A 26,280-nucleotide genomic window follows, 5' to 3' on the forward strand; every position below is an offset into this window, starting at 1 on the left:
ATACAGACTCAGCCTCACAATGCCATCTCCACGCAGCCTTAGCTCTGAAGCACCCAGACTTTTGTCTTTCCCATTCGCTGTAAGGAGAAGTAGAGAAAGCAGGAGGCATAGGTGAATTTTCTCTCTATTCAGTGGAGCTTTGTGACCTGCCTTGGCTGCTCGGGTCTCCAGGAAGGATGTGTTGGAGGCCTGGTCTCCCTAAGGCTACTTCAATTGGTTATGACTTTATCAACTAGTACTGGACAGGTGTCACTTCAGTGTCTAAACAGCAGCCAGAATGGCAGTGTTCCTCTAATGTTTTACTCACCACCTTCTGATAGGCCCAGAGAGCCCATTTCAGCCAGGCAAGGACTCTAGGTTAGAGAACTTGACCATGAAACCAGAACCAGGAAATATTCCTTCCTTTCGTCATTTCTAGATAGCTGACAGCAAATGGGAGCTCAGAGCCCCAGGACCTGGAGACCTTTGCCACCCAGTTAAAGCCCTACAGTGGTTGAGACCTGTAACTCCTTAATTGCATGCACACATGCAGACTTCACAGGGGAAATCCAAACACTCTGCAGATCCCTGGATTTGAGAATAGTTTTGACACGTTCATAGCATTGGTTCCCTCCAACCCAGGTCAGTAGGATGGAGGTGCCATTCACATGGCTGCAGCCGACGGGTCAAACAGGACCACAAAAGTCAGTCATCATAGGTATTAACATGCAAGTTCTCTGCAGGGATGGGCATTTCCTGTTGCCACTGCTGATCTGTAGAATGACCAACCACTTAAGCGTTACACTCCAAATCCATCCCACCTGGAACCAAACCCACCCCAGCATGTGCCTGTCAGTTCAAGTTGAGGGCAGTCGCCCGTTATTCACTAGCCTCAGCTTGACAGAGAAAAGCCTCTGGCACTAAGAGCCCCTGCTACTCCCAGAAGCAGCACTCAGCACCCTTGATAGGGCTGCCCAAGCATTAAAGAAATGTCCATAGACTTGAGTATTCACAGGGGATCCATCTCACTGTGATACATGCTTTGTATAAGGCATCTCCATCCAGTCCTTGAGTTACTCCAAGGGAAAAGCCTCCAGCTCCCACCTCCCACATGTTGCCTTATGGGCACATTGAGCATTAATGCTCGTCCCCTCTTCCCACCAACGTGCACCCACATGGCACAGCTTAGGTAGAAGTCTGCTCTGAATCGTTGTGCTAAGGGGAGCATCACCCCCAAATGGAGGGACACAGCAGCTTTGGGATAGTTTCTCACCTCCTCTCCCCTTGCCATCACCACTGCAGAGTAGGACAAATTGCAGGGGATTCTGCTTGGCTCTCCTGCTTAAGAGCTGACCCTAGAGTGAATACACCTCTAGATGGGGAGGTAATACCTTTACTACTTATGAGGGGCCCTCAATGGAGCCTGCCTGGCTCAGGGAGGGATGTGCAGACTTCATTTGGTCAATACCCCTCCTATCTCATTGCCCTTAGTTCAGCACTGCAGCCCAGCTTTCCATTGGGCAGAGGCCTAGTACTAAGTCAAACAGCAGCGTTTGTTTGAAACGTCACAGGAGAAGAAGCAGATGAAAGTTGCCCAGAGAACAGCTGCTTCCCGTCACCTGCAGCCAGCCAGAGGAGGCCCAAGGTCCCTGAGAACCCTGCTGCAGAATTCCAGCGTCAGCCGCTCCCCCTACCCCCACCCCACAGCATCTTTCGACCTCTTTCCGTGCAAAATGTGGGAAAATACTTTGCAGTTTGTGGATCAATTTGAAGGAGCAGCTTGGCTCTGCCCCCTTCCTCCCTCCCCCCTGCCAGCTTAGAGCTGTCCCGTGGGGGCTCCCCAGGAACACTGGTTTACTGGCTGAGAAGGAGATTCGCAGGATGGGAGGGGGGAGGAAGTGAAGGAGAGGGTGTGGAATAAAGAGACTTTGCAATCCCCACTCAAACATTCAGCAGCAGCAAGGGAAACATAAGCAGGGTTATTATAGGGCAAGACAGCACTGTAAGACACATGCAGCCTCTCCTCCCTCTCCTGTTGGACAGAACCATCTCCATAGGAATGGTAAGCAAGGCTTCTGGAGTGCAGGTTATTTACAGCCAAGACTCCCACAACTTGGTTACCCCACAGCTCCCCCAACTGCCACAAAGAGACCCTGAAACAAGTAAGTGAGGGGAGAAAAGAAAGCCACATTAATCCCCTATTTTCCTACTCATACTTTTTTGAGACTGTTACACTGAATACAGGAAATGCCCCAATCCCTGTAACCAGGATGATAGTCCCAGGGAACCTCTCCCCCATGATCCAGGGGGTTTTTGTCCCCTCCCCGAGTTGCTATTCTTGCTGAACACAAACCAGAACCTGCCTAAAAAGTAGCTGAAAGTCACAAATCTCTTAATAACTTTAGGGTCCCGCTGGACCCCAGCTCACCCCATCCATCCCCAGAGGAGTAGGAGGTTGTAAAGGATAGTTAGTTGTATCACACTGTAAACAGAGCAATACCTTCTGTTATGGGCAGGTAAGGGAGCAACAAAAATACTAGCCCACCCCCTCAAAACTGATGGGCAATTACAGATAAGCCTGGGAACAAGTGTGCATTAGCAGAAGAGCCAGATACAATCCTGTAGGACTCCCTCCGCCCCCCCCCCCCACTAACCTAGACTAAAACCAGTCCCCTCAAACCTCTGATGGCCCTTTAAGACTCTCCTCGGCTATGCTAAGAACATCCATGACCTTTGGTCCCTGGCAGTCTTTAGTTGGAATCCTGGCTACTCTGAGAGGGACGCAATAGAAACACATGGCAGGGAAAGAGCTAGCATAGCAAACTGAGGGAAACCAGATCCAGATGTGTCCCAGTTGCAACATCAAGGCCAGCACTCCAGGAGGCTGCAGCATAGCACAGCTCGAGGCATGACAGTGTGTGGGGTAGAGGAATAAAGCCCCACTCAGAGGATAAGCTTGGAAAGCAAAGCTCTCATTTTAGCAGGCTTCTCTGTCATACACGTTCAGCAATGTTGAGAGAGACAGGCAGAGTTTAAACCAACACAGGAGAATTGGGGAAAGCTGGAATCTGAGGCTAGGTCTACACTAAATTAGATCAACCCAGCTATGTTGCTCAGGAGTACAAAATGGTGGGTGCTCAGCACCCATGGGCAGCCCTTTCGCCTCCCCACCCCTATCAGCTCCTCCCACGCACCCAGGATTTTCTGCCTGCCAGCAGGCCCTGTGGCTCAGTGCCCTGCCCTCCCGCCCATGGCAATTTGCTGTTTCATGGCATGCAGGAGCCTGGGAGGATGGAGCGAGGACATGGCACGCTCAGGGAAGGGAGTGGAATAGGGTGGGAAGAGGTGGGGTGGGGGTAGAGCAGGGGCCAAGCACCCTCCGGCACATTGGAAAGTTGGTGCCTATGCTCAGGGTGTGAAGAATCTACACCCAAGCAACATAGTTAAGCCAGCCTAATCCCCAGCATAGACAGCACTAGATCAACAGAAGAATTATTCTGTCAACCTAGCTACCACCTCTCAGGGAGGTGGATTAACTAGAGCAATGGGAGAATCCCTCCCATCACTGTAGTGAGTGTCTACACTGAAGCAAGAGAGTGGTACAGCTGTGGTGCTACAGCATTTCTAGAGAAGACCACCTGAGGCTTCCCTACCCTAGTGATGTAGTAGAAGAGAGCCTGAGACAGATGTCTTGTATCAGAGGCCTGAACTAAAGTAGTGGTCAAAGCTTTGACCACTACTTTAGTTCAGGCTTCACATCAGGCCTCTGATACAAGACATACGTCCCAGGCTCCTCTTTCTACTACAAGTGGCACCACCTTGAAAGAGTCAGAACAATCCCAGCGTGACTTGTACGATTTAGATCAGCCTGTGGAGAGCCCTGGAGGACACAGATATCCCAGCCATTAAACCAAACATAAGAGGAGTTTTGTGGAGAACAGCTGTGATTGAAGGAGATGAAGTTGAGGCCAAACACTCAGGTGAATATATGCCAGACGTAGACCCTCCCATCCTCACCCAAACCAAGCGAGCCAGCACCAATCAGGGATTCTGAAGCAGCTCACACTGGGTCCCCCTCCCAAAATCCAATCCTCCTCATCCCACCAGGCAAGCCTGCACCCAAGACCCTCACAAATTCCACTTCAAATGAAAACTTGGGACTGATTCAGCTTTTTCAAAATCAAAACCAGCTACTAGAACTTGAAGTGAAATTATAATGATTCTGTGAAGCCTGCCTGGACTATTTAGAAGAGGAGGATTGCAATGGACTCCACGGGTTTTGTGGCTTCACTACTCTGTAGCAACCCTGTTGCTGCTGCTCCAGATGTGGCAGAAAAAGGAATGCAATAATGGCAAGTTTCCAGGGAAGCAAAGTAGGCCCACCTTCCCCTTTCCATGGACAGAGGAGGCTATAGGAACTAGACACAGCAGGCGGGATACGTGGAATGGGGCAATCTGTCTATTTCGGCCAGGGAAGGAGATGGGAGCGTGTACAGCTGGAAGCCACAAGGGGCATCAGGGTCAATGACATTTTGGAGTGGGCACCTATAGTAAATTTTAGTTTAGTCTGAAATCTAAAGGTCCACATCTGAGGCTATATATAGTCCCTTCTGCCCACCCCTTCATTCAGAGCTACTCATCTACTCAAGCCCTCCCCCAGAGACAAGAATACTTACAAAAAAGAGGAGATTGAAAAGGAAGAGGAAATACTTGGTGACTTTCAAACAGTTGGACCCCATCTTCCTTCACTTCCAGGATCTAAAGGGAAAAAAAACAAGACAACAATCCACATGTCAGTATATAGCCTCTAGACAGCATTAGAGATAGCTCTGAGCAACCATTTTGCCAGAGATCCAGCTACATAATAGCTGGTTCTGTAGAGATCATGTTTGGGCCAACTGGATGAAGGGTTCTCCTTACTGTCCGAGAAGAGGATGGACCAGACTGACCACCACTGACAAAGTGCCACCTTTGTAGAAGTTTCCTGGATGGTGACAGGGGGCCTACAATGCAATTCTGTCAGGGTATATCTGCACTGGAAACTTCAAAGCGCTCCTGTGACAGTGCTTTGAAGTGCGAGTGTAGTCACATGCAAGCAAGAGAGCTCTCCCAGTGCTCCTGGTAATCCACCTCCACGAGGGGATTGGCTCCCAGCACTCTGAGCCTGTCTACACTTGCGCTTTAAAGCGCTTAGACTTGATGTGCTCAGGTGTGTGATTTTTCATACCCCTGAGCCAGCAAGTTAGAGTGCTAGAAAATGTAAGTGTAGACAAGCCCACAATCACAGAAGGGATTTAACCAGCTAGGAGCCTTGTAATTCCATCACTATTTATATGTAATCAGCTGAGGCTCCAACTCCATATCCACAGAGGACACTGCTAAGCTTTGAAATGAATCTTGTCCAGCTTTTTCTGTACACTCATTCTACCTCCTTACTCCCCCGGAGCTCTCTTCCTTTCTCCCTGTGGGCCTATAGACAGTCAAAAAAAATGGGTCAATAGCCTAGTTTGAAAGATCATGTCAAAGATGTCTTTTCCAAAAGAATTTATAGGAATTATTTTGGGGCAGCTCTATGGCCAGCATGTTATACAGAGGTCAGACTAGATGATCAAAGTGGTCCCTTCTGGCCTTGGAATTTATGTCATGCCAGCCTTGTACAACCCAACCCAGTAGCCAGTCACCTGTGTGAATATGAGAACCCTTAATCATGCATGATGCTACAGACCACAAGCTGTGCAATTCAGCAGCATATGAATTTATGTCTTTGCTCAGGAACCCTTAAAAGATGGGCAAACTTGTGACAAGGATGTACCTGCAAAAGCACCTTTCCATTTTCAGTATAATGTGATGACAAGCCTCTGCATGTAGGTACCAGTAGTATAGGCTCCAGCACCTCAGGCAGCAGTTTGATGATGCAGGCCAGAGTAATACAGACAATACAAGGGTGAGGGCAATAGGCATTTGATGACCATACCTCAATGTGTGTAGTCTGGTTTTCAGAGGATCACAGAAAGAATGTGTTGGAGATTATGTTTGGGAACACCAGACTGGTAAGAGAATCCTGTGAAACATTTCCACTATTTGTCCTGTGTACTGAGACAGACATTGCAGAGCCATAGTTCTTTGCCACAAGTCAATGCAGCTTCACTATACCTGAAACAAGTTTCAGAATATCTGTCTGTCCAATTAACATGATGGGGGGGGGGGGGAAGAGAAGAGGCCAGTGCAATTTGGGGTTCCATGACCACCACATATTGGTGCAAGGAGAGGCTAGCCCCTCCCAGTAATATGTTTGGTAGACTATCTGCAACAGAGTCTTCAGTTCTGGGTACTACTCCAGACAGATGTAGACAAAGTGAAGGGAGTTCAGGAGAGCTGGAGGGATCAAGTTCATTTCTCTTATTTCATCCTAGAAAGGCATAGCTTGGTTGAGTGACTGATATTTAAAGGGGAAGATTTCCACATCTCAGAGATCTGTTCCTTCCTTTCCAAAATAAGGATAGCTTCTGAGGAGAATGTGAAAAAACTAGCCACTTAGCATAGTTTAAAGTGCTTTTGAGTTCCTCACTCAACAAGGACTGTCTCTTTAAAAAGGACATAAGTAACCCACCAGAAGGATGAGATTGGGGTAAAGCATCACTCCAATTAAACAGCCAACCCACAAAACCTAGGACATCAGCAGCAGAGCTTTCTGGCTTTGGGTTTATTCAGCAAGGTTCACTGAAAGCCAGTGTGTTATTTTGTTTCAGTCCAAAGCTTTTGGCTAATCCTATTAAATATGTAGGTTAATTCTGGGCTAAACTGGAATGTAGGTTTCATTCTAATTGGCTAGTTTCCCCCACCAATCAGCAATCACTTCTAGACTACAGGGAGGGAACGCTTAACTCTAGCTATGCTGCAAGGCGGTATTACTCGGTCTTCAAGGCAGATACCAAGACTGGACTGGGTCCTAGGTCTGTAGCTGGACAGTAAGCGATGGGTAGGTATTATTTTCATATGACTGTTAGGGAAGTAACAGTGTTACAGCGAGTTTCTGACCGAGCCCTTGCTCCCAGTCACACTCCCAAAATACACAGCTTGGAATATGTTACAAGCACAATATGTAGCATGAGCCTTTTTGGGGTGGGAAGAGTCACTATGCATATGTCTACACTACAATTAGACACCCACAGCTGGCCCACGCCAGCTGGCTTAGGCTTTGGGGCTGTTTCATTGCAGTGTAGACTTCTGGCCTTGGACTTTAAGATGAGAGGGTCCCAGACTGCAGGCTGCAACCCAAGCTTAGTCCACATAGCAATGAAACAGCTCTGCAGCCTGAGCTCCAGGAGCCCAAGTCATCTGGCATGGACCAGCTGCAGGCTTTTAATTGCCATGCAGACCTACCCTATATAGGCAGCAAAGAGTCCTGTGGCACCTTATAGACTAACAGAAGTATTGGAGCATGAGCTTTCGTGGGTGAATACCCATTTCGTCAGATGCATGGGTGGGTATTCACCCACGAAAGCTCATGCTCCAATACTTCTGTTAGTCTATAAGGTGCCACAGGACTCTCTGCTGCTTTTGCAGATCCAGACTAACACAGCTACCCTCTGATGCTACCCTATATAGGGAGTTGAATGGCCCCTCCCTCACCATAATATCCAAGCACCTCACAAACACTGCTGGGTTTAGTTCTCACAACCCCCCGACTTTACAGATTAGACATTGAGGCACAAATAGTTTAAGTGATTTGTTCAAGGTCACACAGGATACATGGTAGAGCCTCATCCTATTACAGTGCCTTTAACTACAAAGTTCATCCATCCTTTCACTTTGGGAGAGAGTAAGGAAGAAAGAACAGGGTAGTCTGGGAAGCAGTTAGTCACCCTGATACAAGAAGCCTGAAAGTTTCTAGAATTGGAATTACCAAACTATACCTGGAGAGGCCAAGGTGATGAATTAACTCAGCATTACAGCCCTTGTATGGGCATGTTGCTAAACAGCTAATTACATATAGCTTATTTTGTTCATCTCTGAGCACACTAATGAAGTTCATCTAGACTAGTATTGCATCTCCAGCAGTGGCCAGTACCACATGCTTTAGAGGAAGGTATAAAGACAGTGCTTTAACATCTCCTCTTTTTTTGAACACCATCCCCCAAATACAGTAACATACATACGTCTACTTTCTGGTGTTCTCTGGAACACACCAGCCACTCAAGTCGACTCCACAATGCCAAGAGCAGAAGGTTAGGCTATACAGCAACTACCACATTACCATTTTATACAAAGGTAGGTTTTGCCCCAGGGACGCACTGACTACAGCAGGAAGCCAGTTTTACACAGAGTTGTCACTGTCTTAGAGTGACTGCCACACTGCCTCCAGAGGTATGGCTTGTTTGCCTCTGCAGGGGCAACAAAGAAGCTGTCTGTTCCAAGGGAGTTTACCTACAGCTCCAGAGATTAGAGTTTTCCCAGTTACCCACAAAACAAGGACCCTACATTGTGCAACAGCACAAGAGCCGCTTGCTTAGAATCTGGAAAGACCTCTATGTCATGGAGTCACAGGGTGTGATCGATGCCTCAGCCTGTACCCGGGTTCCTGGGAGTGACCCCTTTAGTGTGCCAGGCCACAAAGACCCATAGTTCCACAGGGGCTGGCCTGTGGCTTTCATGATACTGAGATTGGTTCTTCAACACCAGTGATCCCTTTCTCTCTTCGTGACTTCCTGCAGGAACTCCAGACTCCTGTGTGAGGAGGTGTCAGGGCATAATGCTCTCAGTGAGTACTTGCAGCAACACACTCAGCCTTTTCAAAAAACAAGTTGGCCATTTATTAGTCACCTGGCACACACAGTCTGAAAGTCCTTAGGTTAGCAAAAAATCACTTAATTTAAGGCATACACCATCCTGGTCAAACCAGTGCCCTGAGGAGCCAGTCAAGCTATGATGGAGTCTGTCTCTCTTCCCCATTTCCCCACTTTGTCCAGGCTCCCAAGTCCCTCCAGAAAGGGCCCCTCTTTCAGTCACCTGACAGCTTGTTCTCTAGCTCAATCCAAGTCCTGCCTGCTGGAGTTTCATAGAATATCAGGGTTGGAAGGGACCTCAGGAGGTCATCTAGTCCAACCCCCTGCTCAAAGCAGGGCCAATCCCCAGACAGATTTTTGCCCCAAATCCCTAAATGGCCCCCTCAAGGATTGAACTCAACCCTGGGTTTAGCAGGCCAATGCTCAAACCACTGAACTATCCCTCCTCCCCTTTCCTGCTGTTGTGTTGATTGTTCAGTCAGGAGGGCATCTTGTTGTCTTGCTGGATCTTGACCTTGATTTGTGTTACTTTGAGCCAGTTCTTTAATGACAGTATTAATTTCCCTCAGACAGCAAGGTCACACCCACACACCTCTCCTGCACCATTCCAAGAGCAGTATTAATTTTTTATTCAATAGGTAGCAATGCAATGTACAGAAGCCTATGCTTCATAAAAGTCTTGCAGAAACTTCCCATTTCATTACAATCTCTAGGAAATAGTTCAGTTTTTTTTCTTGATTTCTGCCAAGACTAACACCACTCATGTTTGCATGAGGGATTGTACTTGGTGATGGTAACTATACAACAGCTCCTCACACTTTTTTAGCTCATGACGCTATCATGAGCGAGGGGTGTGATTGCTGCAAACCCAGCAAGCATCCTGTACTCTTGTGCATGTTCCTCAGCCAGTCTCAATGGAGCTCTCAGGGAGCTAGCTCCCGAGACAGAGGCGGGGTATGTGTGTTGTGATTCTAGCTCTTTCCACTAGCTGAAATATAAAAGCCAAATACCGTAACCTGCTGCCCAAGCCAATAGGGATTTAACATTAGGAGTCAGCGTCCCCAGAAATGATTAACCTCTTATTCTTTAGGGTTCATGGCAGTTTTGCAGTGGACACTAGGCAGTCATATGACCACTTAGCTGTCTCCAGTGCGGCTCATGAGTTTTTGTTTTTTTTAATACTTAGGGAGGCACAGAGGTGCAGGGAGTTGGAAGAACAGAGTTAAGTAGGCAAGTATTCTCCCCATCTCACAAATGGGGAAACTGATTTGGGGAGGGACTTGATCACATAGCAAGGAGCATCTCCCACCCCCAGCACAGTTTTAAAAAAACAAAACAAAAAAAAAAAACACACACACATACTCTGATGCTAGAGCACTGGTACAGTCCTCTTGCTGTGAACTGGGTGCCCAGACCTACAGCTCATAGCCATAAAAGCATGCAATTCAGAAAACAGTTCCCATCAAGAAGTTTATATCCAAAACATAAGAACTCCCTCCCCAAAATTCCAACATGCAATAGAAGACTTCAGAGAGCAGTTCCCTGACCCAATGAACATAGGCGGCAGGTTCGTATAATTTTTGGTGGGGCCCAAAATGGTGGTGTCCCCCCCGCTCTCAACATTAAAGCCTTTAAAAAAAAAAAAAAAAAGGAGCATGAGTCAGTACCAAAAGTCATGAGATTTGCTTAAGTTTTTGACAATACTGAATTTTGGGATTTCTTTGCCTTCTTGTTTGAGCTGTTAGGGTTCGCTCAGACCATGTGCTGAAGATTTTCTCTGCAACCATGCAAGCTAAAAGCTTGCTTTAAAAACAAAAAAAAACAAAAAAACAAACAATCCACCCCAAGAAAATCTGTTTTATTAGTCACTTGACTCAGAGTTGAGGCTTAAAGGAAAACAGTCACAAGATTTGAGAGAGAGAGAGTTGGCAACAGTGGAATCCCAAACAGCAACAACTCAGCAAGAGGTGACAAAAAGGCTTGTTGGTAGAGGACAACTGTCATAATGGATCAGGCGTGTAGGACACTGGGGTCTACCCACTCCAGTATCCCATCTCCAACTGGTAGCAGGCACCAGGTGCTTCAGCGGAAGGCAGAACAGATGTGGGATAATATGCATCTCCAAAGTTAAGTCTCATCCTGATCTCTTCATCTGAAGCATGAAGTTCAATCTCTCTTCTACACGAATTTGTTAATATTCATTTACAAGAGCTAATGCTCTCTTTGGGAATCTTGATGTTCTTGAGGCCAAAAAAAACTTAACATGTGGCAGAGAGTTCCACAGTTTAGTTACATTATGTAAAAGTATTTCAGTTTCAAACTTACCACCTTTTAGTTTCCTTGAGTGACCTCTTGTCCTTGAGTTATGAAGTTCCTGATTTACCTTTCTAGGATTAGTTATTTTATATGCGTCATCATAGCCCATCTCTAAGGTTAACAATTTCAGTCTTTTAGTCAACTGACCATGAGTTTCACTGCCATTCTCTGAACCGTCTCCTCTAGTTCGGCATTATTCTTCTGAAGATGCAGACTAGACAAAATATTCTATGGGAGGCTGCACCATTCACCGAGGACATTCCCTCTCTCACCATATTGGCTTCATTCTTTAAAGATCTTAACAGTTTGCTGTTCTGCATCACTCATCTGTCCACAGTAATGTCCAGCTCCCTTTCTTGAGTAGTTGGCCCGGCTCACGGCCTATAACTAGACTTGGGCGGTGGAGGGGGGCGGGGAGGAGAAACCTGAACCCAGGAGAGTTCCATAGCTCTGAACAGACAGGTCTAGGAGCCGAGGGGTTCTGCTCACCAATGGGTTCCTGCCCCTGCACAGAACAGTGCAGGAGTCTGTATGGGGCAAGGATTAGTGCAAGGGCCACTTCCCTTATTCCCCGAGGCCAGGAGTGGGAAATGATTCTTCCATTGGAGTATTATGCAGAAGTATTGAAGGCTCGGAGTTGATGGCAGTGAAGCTGGAGCACATAATCAGGGGAGGCCAGCAGCTGAGGAAAGGAGAACAGAGCCTCTCTTTGTTAGGGGCTGGGCAGGGGGACGGGCATGACTCGATGCTGCACATCAGGTCTGTAATATGAGCCCAGCCACCTCTCCCTGGCTAGAAAAAGTAAGGCACCGGTGGCACTGGGAAGCTTGGGGGATTCCTACCCCCTCCCAAATGGTGAGCTGTAAGGTGATGCTGTGGGAACCAGGAGTCCTGAGGAAGTGGGAAGATGAAAGCATAGAGGGTTCAATTCTCTTCATACTATACAGAAAAAAAGACAAGGACCGGAGGGACAGGGTGGCTACTTAAGGTGGGGTTTTTTGTTTTTGTTTTATTTTAGTTAAATTGCAAGCCAAAGCGCTTTAAATAGTAGTTCTTTCTTCTTGACCTCACAAGCAGCTCATGGAAACTCAGAGTTTGGTGCTCACTAAAGCGAGGCGGATTATATTTGGCTCAAGTCACTGTGTAAAGCTCTCGCTATGCAGCTCTGATACCAGACCTCAATCCGGACCTGCAGCGTGCTCTGCTATTGCAGTCTTGGATTCCCACATATGCCGCTCTGCTGATTCCTGTTAAGACTGCTCTACAGTGACCCTTCCAGACTAAGGAACAGTATCAACACAACACAAAGAAAGCACAGCTCATGACTGGAAAGAGCTGGCCCTCTTGAAACACAACAGGTGCTGATGGGGAACATGCACAGCTCCTCCAAGACAGTAATAGATACTAAGGCACACAGAACCAACCAAACTGAGGGAGAAGCATCACCTCAGGACCAAGAAACATTGTATTTAATCAAAACTCAGGATGGGTTGCAAGGTGCTGTCATCTCTCCCTGAGGTAAGAGTCACCCACCCAGAAGAGCTCTATGACGTTTACATGTTCCTAGTCCAAAACAAACAAACAACCCCCTGAAGCTAAGGATTTCAGAAGTAAGGCATGAGCTCAAGATCAGGATATAGACAACAAAGCAGAGGGAATTGTTTAGGTAGCTGTTGTCAGGCTAGGACAAATTCTACCTTACACTGCAGGTGGAGTGAGAGAGAGAGAGAGAGAGAGAGCGCGCGCACGAACACCAGGCCATGGGAGACCTCAATGCCAAGGTTGGTAAGGACAACACAAACGAAAGAGCAATAGGAAGACAAGGGTGTGACACCCTGAATGAAAACGGAGAAAGGCTTGTTGATTTCTGTAATATGAATGACAGAGTCATCGGTGGAATCCTATCTGAACATTGTGAATTTCACAATGTTGAAATGGTGTTCTCCAAATGGCAGAGATAAGAACCAGATTGACCATATCCTGATCAATAGCAGATGGCGACACTCACTGACAAATGTGAAAAGTGGTGCAGATGTTGGCAGCGACCACCACTTTGTGACAGCCTCCATCACGTTAAAACTGAGAAGTGTGGGTCCACCAAACAAGGGACACAGACATTACGATATTGACAAGCTAAAGTCCCTTGAAATACAGAAAGCCTTCGTTCTGCAGGTTTCAAGCACTTGCAGACCTTGATGAAGAGGAAGGGAATGCAGATGAGGAGCTCAACAATACCACGAGCAGTATAGCAAGGCACACCGGGAAGTCAAACGCCTTGTGAGAGCGGACAAACGGCATTATATTGATAATCTGGCAACACGAGCAGAGGATGCAGCTGTTCATGGAACCATCTACAAAATGGAAGAAGGAACTATCTATAAAATGACGTGGCTTATCAGTGGTAAACAGCAGACACCAACAAATATTCTTATCAGGAACAAAACAAGGACACCTACTAACAACCGAAGGAACAAGAAATGCCCATGACAGAGCATTTCAAAGAATTGCTGAACAGAGAACAAGTTCTAGGAACCACCTAAAGAGGAAGCAAACATCCAGGAGGCAGAAGATGATCTTGATGTCAACACAGACACCCCAACTAAGGAAGAGATCATACAAGCCATCAAATCCTTTAAAAAAAAAAATAGGAACGCTCCTGGCAAGGGTAACTTGCATGCAGAATTGTTCAAGGTAAAGCCTAAATTAGCAGCATCTATCCTGGCCCCTCTATTTACATCAGTCTGGGAAAGGGAAAAAGTGCCAGATGAGTGGACCAATGGGGTTGTAGTGAAGATACAACACTGAGAGTTCCTTTCTTTGGTAATAACTGGCGTGGAATCATGTTTTTATCTGTACCAAGCAAAGTATTGGGAGAGATCATAGTCCAGCGTTCAGAGGCAGTTGATAGCATTCTCAGAAAAGAACAAGCTGGTTTTTGGAAAGATTGTGGATGCACAGACCAGATCTTCACTCTATGAAACAGAGCAGTCCTTAGAATGGCAATGGCAACTCTACATAAATTTCATAGACTGAGAAGGCTTTTGATAGCATTCACAGGACCAGCCTATGGAGCATTCTGCAGGCATATGGAATTCCTTTCAATATAGTCAGTCATCAAAAGCTTCTATTTCAACTTTACAAGCAGTGAAGATCACAGCAAGCTCAGTTTTGAAGTCAAAACAGGAGTACAACAGGGGTGCATCACGATGGCAATGTTGAAGAGGATTGGAGACGACTGGGTTATGCAGTGTACAACAGATGACATGCCAAGAGGCATTAAATGGATGTTCCTCTCATCCCTTGAAGGCCTGGACTTTGCAGATGATCTCTCTTCCCTATCACAAACCCAACACCATATACAAGAAAAAATTCTACTCACATTCAGCCAGCAAATTGGACTGAAAAAATCAACCACGATAAGACAGATATCATGACCGTCAATATCGCCTCACCATCACCAATATGGATAGAGGATGATGTTCTCACCAATGTAGAAACATTCACCTACTTGGGCAGCAAAATCAGCCAGAAGGGTGGAACAAGCCAGGACGCCCGGAACAACAACAACAACAAAAATCATCAATAAAGCCAGGAACGCCTTCAGGTGCTTAAATACAGTCTGGAAATCATGAAAATACAACACCAAAACCAAACTCAAAATTTATCAGAGCTACATACTTTCAACAGTACTTTATAGTGCAGAATACTGGGGAATGAGAAAGTATGACATGTACAAACAGTGTTCATTCCATACAATCTGCCTCAGAAAAACCCTCCGTATCTTTTGGCCCAGAACAATCTCAAACCAAGATCTACTGACACAGTGCAGCCAAGAGGATTTGAGCACCATTACCACCAGGAGGTGTTGGAAATGAATTGGTCATATGCTTCAGATGGAAACTGATTCCATCACCAGAGTAGCAATAAGATGGACACCTGAAGGCAAGCTAAAATGGAGGCCACCCAAAAACATGGTGAAGAGCTGTGGAAGCTGAGCTGAAAAACCTGGGGCACAGGTGGGGAGCCATTGAAAGACTTGCCAGAAACAGACAGCAGTGGAGAAGCTTTGTCACTGCCCTAAACACAAGAGGCATAATAGAAACATCATGATGAGGATGATAGGTTAGGGTGAAATCAAAGCAGTGGTACCGGAGTCAGAAGCTTCCCCCTCATTCCTTTTCATGCTCCCTTGGTGTGGCTAAAGTCATCTGCCAATTCTCTTTCCCCACCCTTCTTTGCTGTGTATTCAGGCTTCTCTAGAGACTAGCCCTGTTTGAGCCTGCACGCAGCAGCTACTCTGTCCCTGGCTTTCTCTCCCCCCCACACACACACCCCTAAAATGTTTGTTTTACAATAGTGGCTCCCCCAGTTATCTGAGCCATTCATTGCCTCCAGGTTGGCAGTTGGCCCCATGCAATGAGTGTTCCAAAAAAACACTCATGAACTTCTGCAGCAGCACCTTTCCTCAGCAGAGGAAGAGTACCTGAGCCCTGTCGGGTGTACTGGATTATCTGCTGCCAGATATTCTTCCGGGTCTTGGATTTAAATCTCTAAAGTCTTCTGTAACTTGCCCTCCTATCCTTCCCCTTTGTACCATCCTAGTTACTGAGGTCACCTAGGGTCCACTTGCTGAGAATTCCCTTGGGAGAGGCAGCCCTTGACTCTCAAATTGGGTTCCCGCTCTGAACAACCTAGCAGACATTCAGCTCACAGGACATAGTCTTTTGGTTGACGGTCCAAGGAAATATTGTTAGTTTAGGTAGGAAACATGTAAACTGCTGGCTCAGTTCTTATCCAAATAACTAGCACATAGTTCTAGAGAGAGACTAGATTAGATTTGAGAGACTGATATGCCCAGAGGTTGTATTGATTGGCTGATCTTTAAGAGCCAGTAGACACACTCCTCAGCCTTGGGAACCCTGTTTTGTGATCCCAAGCTGTAAGAAGCAGCTGCCCATTTTTGTTCCCATACTGCAAGCCCTAAAGCCAGAAAACAGGAATCCCGGCCAAGGCACAGCTCCACAAAGCAAGGTCTGATGAGCTGGAGACCATCTGGAGTTCACTCACCTAGGAGACATACCCAGTTCCCACTGCAAGGCTGACAACTCTGTGCATTAATAACCACTCATAGCTAAAGAAACTCAAAACTGAGTTGCCTTTAACTCCAGGGGGTGAGAAACCTTTCCAAGGGATCTGATGTGGGGAGGGGGGAAGAGGAAGGAGAGAGACACTGAGAGGACCTCAAAAGCATAAGGAACACAGGCACTAACTGCTGGAACAGTTTCACTTTAAAGCTTAGCCACGATACTAGTGTATTTTGAGAGCTTAGGCAGGGAAGTGTTCTCAGGCCTGGTCTACACTAGGCGTTTAAATCGGTTTTACGAGCGTAAAACCGATTTAACGCCACAACCGTCCACACTAGGAGGCACCATATATCGATTTTAATGGCTCTTTAAACCGGTTTCTGTACTCCTCATTAACGAGAGGAGTAACGCTAGTATCGGTATTAACATATCGGATTAGGGTTAGTGTGGACGCTGATCGACGGTATTGGCCTCCGGGAGCTATCCCACAGTGCACCACTGACCACTCTGGACAGCAATCTGAGCTCGGATGCAGTGGCCAGGTAGACAGGAAAAGCCCCGCGAACTTTTGAATATTTCCTGTTTGCCCAGCGTGGAGCTCCGATCAGCACGGGTGGCGATGCAGTTAAAAATCAAAATAAAGAAAGAGCTCCCGCATGGACCATGCGGATGTGATCGCTGTAAGGGCAGGCAAATCTGTTCTATCAGCGCTCCGTTACAGAAGACGAAATTCAAAATCATTTTTAAAAAATCTCCAGACAGACGCCATAGCAGGGGCTCAGCGCACTGCTGCGTGACAAACGTAACGGAAAGCCCAAGAATCAAATGGACGCTCATGGACTGGAGGACTCAAGCTATCCCACAGTTCCTGCAGTCTCCGAAAAGTATTTGCATTCTTGGCTGAGCTCCAAATGCTTCTAGGGTCAAACACAGTGTCCGCGGTGGGTCAGGGCATAGCTCGGCAATTTACGCACCCCCCTACCCACCCCAGAAGTGAAAGGAAAACAATCCTCTCTTGACTCTTTAACATGTCACCCTATCTTTACTGAATGCTGCAGATAGACCCGATGCTGCAGCACTGAACCCCAACATCCTTGCTTCGCCCCGCCATGGGTGGCTGATGGTGCAATACGACTGGTACCCGTCCTCATCATCAGCCTATTGGCAAAGGGGGCAGTGCAAAAGGACTGGTAACCATGATGACCAGCATCTGTTAGGTCGATCAAGGGTGCCTGGTCCTAATTTTTCATGGTAGATGGTGCAATATGGCTGATAACCATCATCGTCATAGAAACAGGGGGCTGAGCTCCATCAGCCCCCACCCTTCATGTGTAAAGAAAAGATTCAAGTGGCCCTGAACTAGCAGAGGGATGCTGGGCTCCTCTCCTACACACTCCTTACTGTCCTGTCTGGACTATCATAGCAGCTGGAGGCTGCCTTCCACTCATATCTCACTAACAAATCACTGTGTCTTATTCCTGCATTCTTTATTACTTCATCACACAAGTGGGGACAATGCTATGGTAGCCCAGGAAGGCTGAGGGAAGAACGGAATCAACAGGTGGGGTTGTTGCAGGAGCACCCCCTGTGAATAGAATACAGCTCATAATTTCTGCAGGATCTGACACAGAGCAGCTGTGCTCTCTGGTTCTCTGATACAGTGGTTCTCTAGTACACTTGCCCTATTATAGGCAGGACTAGGGACTTGCCCATATTCTAGGGGACTTGCCCATATTCTAGGCAGGACTGATTCTATTTTTAGATACCAAAAGGAGGGATTGACTCAGGAGTCATTCCCAATTTTAACTTTGCGCCTGGCTAAGAGCAGCCAGGGGCACTTAGGACAGCAGCAAATGGAACAGTGCAAAAGGACTGGTAGCCACAATCATCTTATTACCAATTTATGGTATGGTAGATGGTGCAATATGGCTGATAACCATCCCTGCTATCATGCAAAAGCAAAAGCATGCTGCTGTGTAGCGCTGCTGAATCGCCTCTGTGAGCGGCATCTAGTCCACATACGGTGACAGTCACAAAAGGCTACACAGGCTCCATGATTGCCATGCTATGGCATCTGCCAGGGCAATCCAGGGAAAAAAGGCATGAAATGCTTGTCTGCCGTTGCTTTCCCAGCGGAAGGAGTGACTGACGACATTTACCCAGAACCACCCGCGACAATGAATTTCTCAACCCGGAAATTCAAAGGGGCGGGGGAGGGGAGGCGGGGGAGGCTGCGGGAACTATGGGATAGCTACGGAGTAGCTACCCACAGTGCAATGCTCCAGAAATCGACGCTAGCCTCGGACCGTGGACGCACACCACCGATTTAATGTGTTTAGTGTGGCCACGCACACTCGATTTTATAAAATCTGTTTTACAAAACCGGTTTATGCAAATTCGGAATAGTCCCGTAGTGTAGACGTACCCTCAGAGGCTGGGTTCTGAAGGGGAATCAGGTTGACTATTGATCAGTGAGACATGAAGAAGTGCTCTGTGTAGCTTGAAACTTTGCGTGTCTCACCAACATTACCTCACCCACCTTGTCTCTCTAAGGAGAGACAGAGGCAGTCTCAATGTCACCACCAGCTAATGAATAGTGACAGAGTTAATGAGCCTTTTCTTTACTAACACACCAGTCACAGCAAAGCGTTCCCTAGAGGACTAGAGTTACGAACAATCAGGTTAGCAAGTGAGCAGAAAACACGTGATAAGCATGTACTGTTGACATTAACAAAAGGCCTTGGACTTTAAGTGCAGGTGGGAAGTACACAGTTGCCTGAGTAACACGCCCTACCAGAGGCATTTCATTACCTCTAATACACACACAGTTTACTATACACAGAACCTGGCTGCAAACTCAGCTGCGATACCAAACACCATGACTCGATAATAGCTTTTTCAAGAGGGACATTGGAGATTTAAAGGAAGATGCCCCGTCACAAATTTAACCCCTTTCAAGAAACAATGCCCCCCCCATATTTTTTTTAATATATATATAAAAAAATAAGTACAGCCTAACAGGAAGAACAGGAAGGAAAACAAAACAAAACCTATTTGCAGCCCTTCTTTTAAGGCTGCAACACTTAACTCTCAGCTTCTAAGCTGGGTTACCTACGAACAACAAAGTGAATGCAGATGGATGTCTGTTAGCCACATCAAATGATGGGGATAAGATTCCTACTTCCTGAGAGCAAACCTGAAGTCATTAAGAAAGTAACTGACAGACATTTAAAATGAAGTCGCTTATCATATGATGCAGAAATATCACAGTTATTGAAGTGGAGGGGTAAGAGTGGAACATGCCAACAAAACTGATGGCTTTATTGCCTCCTTTCCAACATCATTGCTTGTCATCTTTAATAGGAGGCATTGAACTCAGCTCTAGACAAGATCAGAGGTAAAGAATGCTCACGTGAAGGGCAAAGTCCCTAATGAGGCTGAATTTCTGATAGGAGACAAATAAGACAAACAGGCTAATCTAGATGGAGTGGGAACAATTCTATCTTGATGAACAGTGAAAGCTTTTCTTGTTTGGTTCTTGTAGCTGAGACATCATTAAGAAGTTAACTTTATTAATATGTTGAGCAGACAGGCAGAGTAGGGGTGCTCAGTGAGATGCCAGGCATTAGGGATAGCAGTCATCCAATTAGGACTGCAGAGTTTCTTCAGCTTGTTTTTAATAAGCAAGCAATAAATGCGGCAGGAAGTAACAAATGCTTTAGAGACACACCAAGTGCCATCCGGGATCATTAAACAGAAGTGATGACAAACCAGAATCAGGGTGTTATTGGCAAGATTGGAAAGCTTCATAGCACAAACAAGGAAGTAGGCTCAATGTAGAGGAAAGCTGATTGCAACCTTTCAAATGCCCAGAATAGCCAGTGAACTAAAATAAAAAAAAAACCTAACACCGGACATCTGTCTGAAAGTCAGATTAATATTACTATAACCAATTACTTAGATTCCTAGAGAAGAGTTATTTGTTATTTTAGGTTTGTGCTCTTTGTGTATCTGACTGCCCAGTCTAGTCAATTTCATAGTTTCCCCTCATTTCCACAAGGGAAACTGACTCACTGCACAGCATTTGTCAGGGGACTGGGACACTTGCAACACCAAGACTATATTTAATTCATTTTCTGAAATTGACTAAAAATAGCAAAATCAAGACTAGCCACAAATCTAGTTCACCCGAGTACAATATGGATTCAAGTGGCCAGTTCTGCCTTCTGGTTTCCATGCACCAGGGTGAGGCTCCCAACACTGCTGGTAGAGGCGTAAATATGGAAGAAAGTCTATTAAAAACATTTATATATATGTTGCTGTTTAAGAGACAGAGACATACTTAAGCTGGCAATGTAAGTGGGGGGGGGGGGGAGAAAGACTACGACACCATGCCACTTGACCATGTTGTCTCCAACAGCTGGGGGGGGGGGGAGAAAACAAAAAAAGGGGGGGGGAAGGACTACATGTTTTAAAAATGGGGATACAAATTACCACCAGTACCAATAACTGTAAGCTAAGTCCCCTCCTCCATTCCATCCCCACCCTTCCAGTAGCAACCCCAGAGAGACTGATACAACTCACTGTCTTGAAGGCAAAGTCCTATTTAATATTTCATTTTGCTGGCCAAATAAATATAGAACTTGTTGAGAAGCCTTGCTTCCTGCTGCATAGAAGTGGGCTCCAGGAACTGACATGCAGAGTTAAGCCAGCCTGATGGCAGGCTTGTATCAGGAGAGTTCTTGAGTTCAGGATTCAAGGCAAGCAGGGATAGACCATACCTCACTCATCGGGCTCAGGTAAATCCCACCCACCCGGCACCGGACAGAACAAAGTTATCTGAATAGAGTCCCCACTGGGCTATGTACTGTACAAGCACAATCCCCAAACCTACTTTATTAAGGAGAGGAGCCTTAGATTTAAAACAAATCCCACCTGAATTGTATTCCTGAATTCCCTAAAGTCTGCAAGTGTCTCCCCCACCACCACTCAAAACACGCTCATCATTCAGAAGCTACTGGAGCTCAGCTTCACACTTCCTTTGAGAAGATAGGCCTGCACAGACTTGCTTCCTCCGTACGTATTTTTTGCTGATAAGAGGGGACAGACTTAAAAAACTATCTTGGGGGAGAGGGGGAGGAGAGAGGGGGGAGGTATTTTAATCTCTGTGGAGATAAAGATAGGCCATGACATCATGGAGGGGGAGGAGCAGGAAGGAGGGGGGAGAAAAAGAGACAAGGAGGACTTTCCACTGTTGGGTTCCTCTTCACAAAATAAAAACAAGTTTGCTTAGCACCCCAGAAGAGGGAAGCAGTCTGACACAGAACGGAAACCAAAACCATGCACTAGTACATTTCTCAGAATTTAAGCTTTTGACAAACTTCAGCCTTCGCTTAAGGCTTCTCATCAGCCTTTCCAGGGATCTGTAAGGGCTGGGGGCTCAAACTTACTGTTTTACTCCCCAGAGGTGTGTAGGAACCTTTCACTGGCAATTTGAGCAGGGACTAAGCCATCAATTGCTGCAGAATTTGAACTATTCACCGCCCCCCCGCAGAGTCTATACATATGGTTGGAAAGAAAAGCTTGAAATTTGAGACTCTCCTTATCCCCCACCAACCCAGTATCACCCCTCCAAGTCTGTAAACAAGTCAGTTTCACGGCTGTGACCAAAAAGGACACGGACCCACATACTGGTTCCATTCTACTGCTGCTGAGAAGCTTAAGGGCAGCAATCACAGGAATTATTCACAGAGGTCAAACCACCTGACATTGGAGGCCATGGGAGAGGCAGGACAGGAGACCCTCCATCCCAGAGACCCTTGGAAATAAGAAAGGCAAGGAGAAGAAAAGGGCATTCTTTATGCTCTGGGTTGAAGTGGCAGGGAAGAAGAGAGGAGAGTTACGTAGCTGTAAGTTTAGCAGAACACTTACTAGCCAGAGGCAGATACAGGGACCCTGTGAGCAAAATCCAGGGGCATCATAGGGGTAGGAAATCCCAGCACCCTGCCACTTCTGGCACTGGGATCCTCTTCATGTTGTTCACCTGGACTTTGCTGGTGGACTCACCCTGGATTTTATTAGAAAGCCTCTGGCTATTAGTTGCCTGATGCTTCTCAAGCTCTGGTCTCTTCCCCTGCCTCATCGGACTACTACCTATCCCTTCCATTGGTTTGATTTAAGGAGTCTTACCCATTTACAAGCCATGTTATGCTGTACCAGGTCATCTGTATATGGATGGTGGAAACACCACAACTCTAATGCAGAGGATCTGGAAGACCAGTTAAATTTCACACCTTTCACAGCTAAAAAAAGCCATTTTTGATCTTAAGTACCTGAGGCTTTAGCTTACACTAAAGAACTGGGAAGCTCCAGATCTAAGCATGGCTGGGTTTGGAGGCATGAACGGAAGGGAACCTCAAGAAGTGCAGGAAGAGGTGGTTGCAATTCAGCAGAAGTATAAAGGGTAGCTCTGCACGGAAAAACAAAAACAACCAGCACAGCAGCAAGTCTCAGAGGTTAGGCCAATGGACTAGACTCATAGGGCTCACGCTCAGGAATGTCTACATTGCTATTTTAGTCCCATAGCATGACTTGAGTTAGTTGACCCAGGCTCTGAGACTTGCTGCCATGGGGTTTTTTTGCATGCAGTTTAGACATACCAAGTCAGTTATGATTCAGTGCTCCAGTAAAGTATTATAGACCCTCATGCAGTGGGAGATGCCGTATTTGCCAGGACAGAGGCGCTTGCTGTTTTAGTGACCTTACTGTATTTTTTCTTACAAAGTGTCTCATTGTTAAGTACATCATCACATCCTTATTGCACTTTCCAGTGCCGGAATTCATCTTATTTGCCTACAATTCCCCATGAAGTTTACCAAACACAGTACTGCTCCCTTTCCATGCTGATCAGTTGGACTTTCTACTGGCCTTAGTAACTGCACTGAAATGCAGGTACTCTGCTCAAACAGACCTACTCTTATGAGGCTTTAAGCTCCATATGGACCCCTCAGAGATAAGTGGAGACAACCCTTTAAAGTGGCAACAGCCACCACATTCCTGGCTCCGTACTGCAGTGTCAGCCCTGGACATGAATCCAACTCCATCAGAACCAGGACTACAACTTTCTGAAGCAGGTGAGAAAGTCTATGCCCAGTGGGCAGAACTCTCATTATCTACCAGATACTATACGCAAGAGCCTTGTAGAAAGCCACGTGGCTGCAGTCAGGGGCGGCTCTAGGCACCAGCAAAACAAGCTGGTGCCTAGGGCGGCCAAATCTAGGGGGCGGCAGGCTGCACCGGCGGACCTGCCGCAGTCATGCCTGCGGGAGGTCCACCGGAGCCCCGGGACGACCGGACCTGCCGCAGGCATGACTGCGGAGGGAGCGCTCGTCCCGCGGCTCGGCTGGACCTCCCGCAGGCATGACTGCGGCAGCTCAAGCGGAGCCGCGGGATCCGCGAACCGTCCGCAGCCGCGGGGGGTCCAGCCGGGCCACGCGGGACCAGCGGACCCTCTGCAGTCATGCCCGCGGGAGGTCCGCTGCTCCCGCGGCTCCGGGGCGCCTCCCGCGCATGACTGCTTGGGGCGGCCAAAACTGTAGAGCCGCCCCTGGCTGCAGTGCAAAATGGCCTTTCCTGGTAAAAACAATAGGGAGGGTGAGGGAAAGGAATGCATTGGCTGCACGGCTCTGCAGTGGAGAGGCCCTGCCCTTATGTCAAGCTAGCTAGTTTAGTGGAAGCTTTTAGATACTTCAGAGATCCCAAGTTTACAGTATGATGGGTCCCTGCTATTAAAGGAACAATGTTGAAACCCATGAGCCATCAGATGGCTCCCACCAAATCCAATCTATATCTGTCGTCACCACTTCCTTCCACCCATGAAGTTTAGTTTCCTGCTGTGGTCAAATGACAGTCCCATGAGATCAAATGCAACTGGATTCATAGCACCCAGGGCTTTGGAGCAGAGCCTGGAGCTGGAGCTCAGAGCAGTAGGTTTTTGCCCAGAGCTGGAGTGGAGCAATTCAATTATTTGATTGCTCCAAATCCCTGATTGCACCCAAGCAAACTTCAGTACCCTGTCACTAGGAGAAAAGCCTTGCAGCAGTGAACAAGCATAAGGGCAACAAATCACAGAAACGGAGACAAATGCTGTAGCATGACCCAATATCCTGAACTTTAGGGGTACATAGTGCCTGATGCAGCCAGCAGCGTCCATTGGAAGGATATCAAATAAGGCACAGGTAAAGTTTGAGAGGAATATAGAGACCCTTCCTACTTAAAGGACCTGCCCTTTCGAAAGAAGGGAAATTAATATAAAGACAATTGCTTTAAAGAGTGGCTGTCTGAGATACTCCCCTTCTTCCTGCTCAAGAACTGGGAGCCTCCCCCTCTTCCCTCCCCAAAGCATCTGTCCCATTACTACAAGTGACACAGTCTGTTGGCAGTTCCCCTAAATGATGCATTAGAGTCTAGCCAGCCCACCCAATGTGCTGTGTTCCTGGGTGCCTCAGTTTTATGTACAAAGCTACAGCATGTTTTAAATTGGGCATTTTAAGAGCCAGTCCTGTTGGAGTTTGCTATGGAAGCTGCCTGAAATACCAGGACCCTGTGCAAGACTTCTGCGGCCACTGGAGGGGAAAAGCAGTCTCTTCACTGTTGGGCCTTATCAACCTCACAGCTGCTGCTGCTGCTGCAGGTGTTTTAGTGACAGCAAGGAGCAGTGCTATAGGAAGGAAGCCATTCAGCAAAGACTACAAAGGGAGTTAGAGGCTGCAGTGAAACTACTTGATTTGTAGCCAAAGCATTTGTTTAAATGAAGTGTTGCAATAAGAAGTCTCATTAGACAAGGCAAATGCCAAACAATCCAGTCCCTTTGCTATACAAAGCCGGCTGGAAGAGAAGTTCCTACCATCCCTGCAAGGTCAGAAAGCCTTTCAGTTGCACCCAGCCTGTGACAGCCCCAGTGATGAGACTTAAGTGACATACACGGGCGCTTTGCTCTCCCAGAGACTGCATGTGGTACCAAGCAGATGATTCCATCAGCTTTAAATGGAGTGACATGAGAACATTAACCAATTACAGACCTGCCAAGCCTCACACTGAACCCTGCCACCTACAAGTTAGCACCACTCCTCTCTGAGATCAAACATGGTCTGGCTCTGTCAGGACAATCACTCCAACCGACCTCTGCATCGGTGTAAAGAGAACTGTTCCTCTTGGCGTGAAGCAGTCCTGTCAGACATATGGGATAAGTTCACCAGGAATTTGGCAGCTGCAGAAGAGAGTAAGTTTTAAAAGCTGGATCTGTTTCAGGGAGAAGGAGTGGCCTCTTTAGAGTCTCCAGATTTACACACATACGGTGTCCTACTTATGCATTTGACAGTTTGGAAGATGGGTTAAGCTGAACCAGAAACAAGGCAGGCTGGGTGGCTTTTTCCAGTTACTGAAGTGTCTTGCGTTCTTCAGAGATCACTGTGGTGCAAATTTAGAATACTAGCCTGAGAGGAGATAGCAGCAGCACATGTTGGAAGGCTGCCGTTTGGGCGCTTTAAGGCTATGTTCATCACCTTTCATCCATGGATCTCCAAATGCTTTACAAACATTAGCTACACCTCAGCACCTAGGCAAGTACCCTCATTTTAGAAAGGAGTCAGCAAAATCAGGATACTCCTGTGGTTAAGTCAGTAGACTTGGGAAATGAGATGGGGGTGGGGTGTCCATTTTTAGCTCTATCACAAACTGATAGTTAGCATTCTTTGCATCAGTTCCCACCCCCTCAAAGGGAAAAAACAGAATCAGTAAAATAGGATAAACACTTTCATGGGTCCCCTATGAAGTAGGAAAGTAAGTTGAATGTCTGAATCAGACATTCAGCTATGAAGGGGCTAAAGTATGTAGGCATAGAAGTGGAGGATCTGACTTCTCACAGCACATTGGTGTAGCACTGTGAAAGAACCCAGAAGTTCAACTCCCAGTCCCTACCCCAACCTCTATAGCAGGGGTGGGCAAACTTTTTGGCCTGAGGGCCACATCCAGGTATGGAAATTGTATGGTGGGCCATGAATGCTCACGAAATTGGGGGTTTGGGTGGGGGTGAGGGCTCCAGCAAGGGGTGCAGG

General features: G+C 46.9%; 1 protein-coding gene across 1 annotated transcript in view; it reads right to left on the minus strand.

The window, feature by feature from the left end:
• CD82 (CD82 molecule) overlaps positions 1–26,280 on the minus strand; it is a 65,687-nt gene that overhangs the window by 25,698 nt on the left and 13,709 nt on the right. The window contains exon 2 of the mRNA XM_039537316.1: positions 4,656–4,737. Within this exon, the coding sequence (XP_039393250.1) occupies positions 4,656–4,718 (63 nt within the window). The 5' untranslated portion in view covers positions 4,719–4,737. The remainder of the gene's footprint in view (positions 1–4,655; positions 4,738–26,280) is intronic.

The sequence above is a fragment of the Mauremys reevesii genome, linkage group 4, assembly GCF_016161935.1.
Source record: "Mauremys reevesii isolate NIE-2019 linkage group 4, ASM1616193v1, whole genome shotgun sequence".
Lineage (NCBI taxonomy): Eukaryota > Metazoa > Chordata > Testudines > Geoemydidae > Mauremys > Mauremys reevesii.